Source organism: Grammomys surdaster, unplaced genomic scaffold (assembly GCF_004785775.1).
Source record: "Grammomys surdaster isolate TR1022 unplaced genomic scaffold, NIH_TR_1.0 187, whole genome shotgun sequence".
In the NCBI taxonomy this organism is placed as follows: Eukaryota; Metazoa; Chordata; class Mammalia; order Rodentia; family Muridae; genus Grammomys; species Grammomys surdaster.
The window spans coordinates 9,862,702-9,870,353 of NW_021604632.1; the positions used below are offsets into that span (position 1 = coordinate 9,862,702).

The window sequence follows — 7,652 nt, forward strand, 5'->3', positions numbered from 1 at the left end:
CTTCCTTCCTTCCTTCCTTCCTTCCTTCCTTCCTTCCTTCCTTCCTTTCTTTTTTTCTTTCATTCTCTCTCTCTCTTTTCTTTTTTTCTTTTCTTTTTCTTTTTTTGATTTTTCGAGACAGGGTTTCTCTGTGTAGCCCTGGCTGCCCTGGAACTCTGTAGACCAGGCTGGCCTCGAACTCAGAAATCCGCCTGCCTCTGCCTCCCAAGTGCTGGGATCAAAGGCGTGCGCCACCACTGCCCGGTTTTTTGGGTTTGTTTGTTTGTTTGTTTGTTTGTTTGTTTTTAATCTTTCTTTTGAACTCAGGGCTTTACATATGCTAAGAAAGGACTATCACTGAGTCATATCCCCAGTGTTCAGCCTTCCTTTCTTGAGGGATTGAGCAGTCTTGAGGAAGGGTTGAGGTACAGATAGAAAGACCTTTGGTGGAAAGAACAGCATGACCACCTCTGGTTCCCAGCCTAGCAGGTGAGAATCGCTTTCTTTGGGGCCACAACAATGTCATTCCCCACAGTATGCTTTTTGGCTGGGCAGGAGAAGAGGTACAGTTAACTTTCAGGGCTTGGGCTCAACACATGGAAGTTTTTTGTTTATATGTATGTATCCATGTGCCTGTATGTGTCCTATGCAGCATTTGCTAAAACCTGCGTATAGTTGTGTCCTGTTATTTCACATAATTTTATAAATATTGGAAGTGGCTGGGTTATCTTAGAGATAGATTTGTCACAAGCTTCATGTCTGGCTGGCTTCCTCTGGTGAGACTCGGGTATTATCATCTTCTTCCTCCCTTCCCTCCCCTTCCTCCTCCTCCTCTCTCCTCACTCTCTGTGATAGCAATAGAATGCAGATGTTCATACATGCTAGGCAGCCACAGTACTGCTGACCTGAATCCCCAGCCCATTTCTTTTGCTGGCATAGGTAATACTTTTATAATAAAGAAATTTATATATATTACATTACTTTCTGGGACTAGAAATATGGCTCATCGGTTAAGAGCACTTGCTGCTCTTGTAGAGGATCAGGTTTGGTTCCCAGAATCCACATGACAGCTTACAACCGATCAAACTCCAGTTCCAGAGGATACTGCACTTTCTCTGTACTCTGTAGACACCAGCCATACTTAACAGTGCATATGCTTACATGCAGGCGAACACTCGAATATATGAAATAATAAGGAAATAAGAAGGGCTTAAAGTTTACTTTGGTGTCCTCCAAAATAGTGTTCTTAATTTAAACTATGTTTATTTTGTTAGAAACTTACTTATTTTATGTGTTAGTGTTTTGCCTATAGATAGATATGTATGTGTACTGTGTGTGTGCCTGGTACTTGTGGAGACCAGAAGAGGGAGGGTATCAGAGCCCCTGGAACTGGAGTTACAAACAGGCTATGAGCCACTGTATGAGTGCTGGGAACCAAATCCAGGTCCTCTGCAAGAACACCAAGTGCTATTAAACCACTGAGCCATCTCTCCAGCCCCGAGAAAATACATTTTAGAATTATGAATGTTTATATGGGCTCATCTGAACCATGTTTTTTTTCCCCAAAATACATTGTTCTTGTTTATGATAATAATAGTTACAATAACTCTGCAAGAGTATAATATTTTAGTCTAAAATTAAAACTTTATTGAAAAGCTGACACCAAAATAACATAGGAGTGTAATATTTTTTAAAAGAATGTATTCTTTAATAAAAGGTTACATTTCTTTGAGTTCATGCCAAGCATTTTGTTTATACTATCTCATAAACATAAGAAACCAGCCAGCCACAGGTGTACAGCCTTAGAACATTCTCCCCATATGTGTCCACACAGGTCATGAGAGCTCATCTTTGTACATATGCATGTACATGCATACATATGGCATTGCCCAGCCAGCTTTAGTGGGGTTAAATTGTTGTTGTACATTATGCTCTTCCACAAAGACTCTGCTCCTATTAACTTTCTTTTGTGCCTGTCTTCTCCCAGCAAAATCAGCCTATTATCATGAATTTGTGCATTTTTGATACATGGTATATTATGAAGTTAATTTGGCCCATAGTCCTCCTGTTCCTCTAGAGCAGAGGTTCTCATCTTCCTAATGCTATGATCCTTTAATATGTTCCTCATGTTGTGCTGACCCTCAACCATAAGATTATTTCCTTGCTACTTCAAACTATATTTTTGCTACTGTTACAAATCACAATGTAAATATCTGATTTTCAGTTTATCTGATAGGTGATCCCCAAAGGGCTTGTGACCCACGGGTAGAGAACCACAGCTCTAGAGTCAGTGCTACCAAATGGCAGGCTCACTGGGGGCGCCACGGCTACTTCTGACTAGTGCAGATAGCTCAGAGTAGCACCCCACTTTTCTGACCAGTTGCCTACGTTTAGTACTTCTATCCAGTGTGGCTGTGTCAGGTGTCCTCTGTATCCTGGCAGCTGCCGAGTTGCCTGGCTAGCTGCCATTTTAAGTTGCCTTGGGTAAGCTCATTGACTAGATCTGGACTTGCTGCCGTCTACCAGAAGATAGCCATTTCTACAAGCTTCAGGGCAACATATCCCAGAAATCTGCAGCCACTCCTATGGTCTGTGAGCGCACAGAGGGAAGGTCTTATTCTTTACCCCTTCCAGGTCACACCAAGGTATGCGTAGGGGAGACCTCTTGGGGATATATGTAGTCTGTCCCCTTCAGTGCTCCATGAGAAATGTGAGTCTTGAGTGTTACCTTGAGCTCTTCTTTTTTTCTAGCATGGTCTCGTCTTACCTGGTCCATCATGGGTATTGTGCCACAGCTACAGCTTTTGCCCGAATGACTGAAACCCCGATTCAGGAAGAGCAGGCATCCATAAAGAACAGACAAAGTAAGGTTAATTTTTCTCTCTTCATGCCTTCTTACCTGCCCCTGAATCTATAGCTCATTCCTGGTTAGTCTGTCAAGAGTATAGCTTAACCTTATCTGTACCATCCTGGAGACCAACTTATGGCTCCGGTCCCTGCTCCGGTCCTTCATTCAAGATAAAACTGACACAAGGGCAGCCAGTGGCCTCAGAAGGTCTCAGAGCAGCCTCCCTAACACACAGAAATCAAGTGTAGGCCTGGTCCTGTCATGGCAGAATCCTGTTCCTCCATGTTGGTTTCTTTTCCCTGTCCCCTGAATCCTAGATTCTACTTGGCCTCCTATTCATGGTCCCCTGGAAGGCGTCTTTGTTTGTGTACTACACACTGTTCTGCCTTTGCCGCTGTGTACTCAGGGTTAACCATTCTTCTGCCTGTCTGTAGCCAGAGAGAGGCCTCTGCTCAGACAGGGTGAAGTGGTGCTCTGTGACTGCTGCCATGGTAGCTCCCTGCTCCCTACCTCTTGTCCTGTTTTTTTGCAGATAACCAGTTCTTTCTTGACCAAAGATAGCTCTCCTAGTATTCTGTGTATTTGGAACATTTTAATGGAAGGAGGGGTGGGATAGAGAACAGAACCAACACAGTTTAAGATAGGAGGAGAGGACAGTGTGGGTGAGTGGACACGTGCATATGAATGTGTCTGTGAGTGCCTGCTTTTGTGTCTCTGAGCCTGTCATCTCTGTGTCTGTGTCTGTGTCTTCCTAGACAAGCTGTGCTCAGCCAGATAGTTGGAAAGGTACTCTATTCTTCCTTTTTTTTAAACATTTATTTATTTTATGTGAGTACAGTTACTCTCTTCAGACACACCAGAAGAGGGCACCAGATCCCATTACAGATGGCTGTAAGCCACCATGTGGTTGCTGGGAATTGAACTCAGGACTTCTGGAAGAGCAGTCAGTGCTCTTAACCACTGAGCCATCTCTCCAGCACCCAGGTGTTCTATTTTTAACTTGGGTTCTACAAATGAGAGAGCCTCAGGCCCAGATACCACAATAAGATGCACCAGGCCCTAGGACAAGAGTCAGAAGACAATAGCAAGATGCTGTTGGCCACAGAAGTGCCATCACTAGAGATGCCAGTATGAGGTAGTCTACCTCTTCTCCCAGTAGAGAGCACACTACAGCATTTACAGATTGTCAAGATGTGGGCCCTAGCCCAAGCCAGTGGACACTCCCATGAGGCCTGAAGAGCGAACAGTCTATCTAAAGAGGCATCTTCAGGCTGTCCCAAGATGCCTCCCCTCACTAGCTCCCTGGCTGCCTATGCCCTGCAGGAGTGGATTTCCAGACTCACCTCCAACCTCTGGGCTGTGAGCTCTTCTTGTTCTTCCCTCTTATTCTAAGCCAGTCTCTGCCGTGGTCCTGGACAACCATATTCTCTCAGCCTTTTCTGTGAGCTTCTCCAACTAGCAGGGTGCCAAGAGCCAGCCCACCTGACTTCTGTCTGGCCCCTGCCTTCAGTCTGGCCATAACCCAGGCTTGGAGCCAGGGCTATGGAGGCAATCTCAGCCCTCACTCAGAGCCATGTGCTTTTCTACAGAAATCCAGAAGCTGGTGCTGGAAGGCCGGGTGGGTGAAGCCATTGAGACAACCCAGCGGTTCTATCCTGGGCTGCTGGAGCACAACCCCAACCTGCTTTTCATGCTCAAGTAAGTCATGTTTACGGTTCTGAGCCTGGCCCTCAGCTTGCACCCAGAGCCCATAGTGTGGGCCAGGCCAGAGCATTAATGCTCTGCTCCCTTCACAGGTGTCGACAGTTCGTGGAGATGGTGAATGGCACCGACAGTGAGGTCCGCAGCTTGAGCTCCCGAAGCCCCAAGTCTCAGGACAGCTACCCTGGCTCCCCCAACCTCAGCCCCCGACATGGCCCCAGTAGTTCCCATATACACAGCACAGGTCAGCCATTCCCCAGAGTTCTTTGGGAAGAGCTGGTGTGGGGAAGAGTGGCCATCCCATATACCTTTCCTTGTGGTGGGCTTAGAACTGGCAGCTAGATTGTGTGGAAGGGAAAGGGACCACTCAGGCAATCCCTGCGGCTCCACTTCTGACCTCCCTTTCTCTGACCCACCTGGCCTCTCAGGAGCAGACAGTCCCAGCTGCAGCAATGGCATCGCGTCCACCAAGAACAAACAGAACCACAGTAAATACCCCGCACCCAGCTCCTCCTCCTCGTCCTCATCCTCCTCGTCCTCCTCTTCCCCGTCCTCCGTCAATTACTCCGAGTCCAACTCAACAGACTCGACCAAGTCCCAGCCCCACAGCAGTACCAGTAACCAGGAGACCAGGTGCCTGGCTTGCTCCTCTCTCCGCTCTGCTTCTGTTCTGTGCCTGCTGGACCCACCTCTGTTCTTTCAGACGCTGCCCTCTGCCCTTTACCCTCACCTCTGTTGTAGGTCTGTGGCTGGATTGCAACCTGCTGACAGGTCAGGCCAAACTCGTGGTTCTGGCTTTTGTCCCTATTCAACATGTAGCTGTCAATTTTCTTGGCTCTGGTTTTGTCTGGAGTTGCTGACCCTGCCAAATTTGAACATGATGGCCTGCCTACACAGGGCCTCTTCCCAGGAGGCTGGGCGTATTAGAACTTCTAAGGTCTACAGTTAAGGAGTTTTGTGGACTCAGGCTCATGGACAGCCATGTGACTGGCCTGTAGACTGCAGCTCCAGATAGCATTCAACAGGTCCTAGGCATGCCTAGAAGGTGACCTTGGTTTGGGTCCTAGCCAAGACTACAGAGATATCTAGTCAGTTCAGTTGGTAGGGATGAGAGGGATACATTGAAGACATATATAACCTTAGAGGAGAGCCAATGAGAAGAGACTCACAGGGGCAGCTTTGAGACTAGAATGGGAATCATGTAACAGGCACCTGGAGATAACCATAGTAGGGCTAATTTTGAAGCCTAGAAAGTTTGGGCTGTTCTTTCATGTTCCTAGCAGTCCTTCAGTTCGATGCCATTATAGGACCTGCTGTGGTCTCTCAGGTAAACTCCTTCAGTTTACCTGAAGTGGTGGTTAACAAAACTTCAAGGAGTCCCAACTCGTGTCTCAACCCTGCTCCACAGTGACAGCGAGATGGAGATGGAGGCAGAGCACTATCCCAATGGTGTGCTGGAAAGCGTATCCACACGCATCGTCAATGGGGCCTATAAGCACGACGACCTGCAGACAGATGAGTCCAGCATGGGTAAGGGCTGATCTTAGGATGACTCAGCTCCTGTGTTCCTTGAGAGGGCAACATACAGTCCTAATGCCCACTTCCTCTGAGGAGAGGCTAAAATGGCAGGCTCTGGCAGCTTGAGAAACTTTAGCTGGACTGAGTCTAGCATGTCTTGGTCATTTCTGGATGCATCCTTAAGATGGATTCCAGTGTGTAGGAAGGTCCGTTCCTTCTGCCAAGACTAGAACCCAAGGCTGAAGGGAGTTCAAGAATGTGGATCTCATTAGCACCATCATTTGTGTAGGGTGGGAAGAGGCAAGTTTCCAAGTCTCGCCCCTGGTCTATATGCCAGGTAGATGCAGGCTTCTCCACTTGCTCTCCTAGCTTGCCTGCCTTTCAGAAGCTGTAGCTTAACGGGGTCCTTGTTGTCCTTCCCTCTTCACCCTCTAATGTGTTTTCCGCTGGCCTCTGTGTGCAGACGATGGGCGTCCACGGCGGCAGCTCTGCGGGGGCAACCAGGCTGCCACAGAAAGGATCATCCTGTTTGGTCGAGAGTTGCAGGCATTGAGTGAGCAGCTGGGCCGAGAGTACGGCAAGAACTTGGCCCACACAGAGATGCTTCAGGTACAGGATAAGCCAGGCTCTCACATGGAGCCATCTCCATCTGTTGCTGGAGCTCTGGGAACATCTAAGGGTGGTAGAAATAGGACAGAATGGCCTCTAGTCATATCTACAGTGCAGTGTGGGGTGTCTTAACTCTATATAGCCCAGGTATATTGATATATTGAGCTCTCACTGGGTCCCATGCTGTGTTCTGTCCTCCTCTGAAGCTACAGGACTATGTGTGCTACATTCCCCTCACAGTGCTCTGTCCCTTAGGATGCCTTTAGCCTCCTAGCATACTCAGACCCCTGGAGCTGCCCAGTTGGTCATCAGCTTGATCCCATCCAGAGGGAGCCCGTGTGTGCTGCTCTCAACAGCGCCATTTTAGGTGAGTGCATCTAATAAAGGTAAAAGCTAACCCATGGGTGTGAAGGCTGGCATAGACCCTCACAGGGCTCCTGGGCTTTTAGGACTAATCCTAACCCTAATCTCCCTTGCCCAGCTGAGGTCATTGGCTGCTAGCTCATTGCCATGTGCCAGGCCAGCTTACTTGCTCTAGAGAAGGCCAAGGTCCTATCATGAAAGCAGGTCCATGGCCTGGTGGCTAGGACACTCAAACATTGAACACTCTTCCCAGAGTTCTATCCATAGCTATAATTTCACCTTCCATTTTTAGGAATTTTGACCTGTGCCCAAGTCCTTGGCTAGGTATTAACCATACCTTGTAATCTCCTCCACAGAGTCTCAGAACCTGCCAAAGCAGCCTCCTCTGATGCTTGCCCTGGGCCAGGCATCTGAATGTCTACGGCTCATGGCCCGAGCAGGCCTGGGCTCTTGCTCCTTTGCCAGAGTTGATGACTACTTGCACTAGCAGACCTTCTTGGCCGGCTCTGTCTGGCCCTCCTTCAGCCCTAGGGCTGGAGCAACCCTATCCTCCATAGGCATCTGGTACAGAGACCTGGAAGCCATGGGCAGCCACTCTTCTACCTGGCCGGTCCATCCTCCCTCCCTCCCTCCC

General features: G+C 48.3%; 1 protein-coding gene across 3 annotated transcripts in view; it reads left to right on the top strand.

Moving 5' to 3' along the window:
* The window catches only part of Ranbp10 (RAN binding protein 10), a 60,258-nt gene extending 52,612 nt beyond the window's left edge, over positions 1-7,646 (top strand). For all 3 annotated transcript variants that reach the window (XM_028768728.1, XM_028768729.1, XM_028768730.1), the window contains 8 exons: positions 2,731-2,843; positions 4,417-4,525; positions 4,624-4,772; positions 4,957-5,161; positions 5,937-6,058; positions 6,510-6,655; positions 6,911-7,022; positions 7,375-7,646. In XM_028768728.1, the coding sequence (XP_028624561.1) occupies positions 2,731-2,843; positions 4,417-4,525; positions 4,624-4,772; positions 4,957-5,161; positions 5,937-6,058; positions 6,510-6,655; positions 6,911-7,022; positions 7,375-7,505 (1,087 nt within the window). In that variant the 3' untranslated portion in view covers positions 7,506-7,646. The remainder of the gene's footprint in view (positions 1-2,730; positions 2,844-4,416; positions 4,526-4,623; positions 4,773-4,956; positions 5,162-5,936; positions 6,059-6,509; positions 6,656-6,910; positions 7,023-7,374) is intronic.
* The last annotated feature ends 6 nt before the right edge of the window (positions 7,647-7,652 follow it).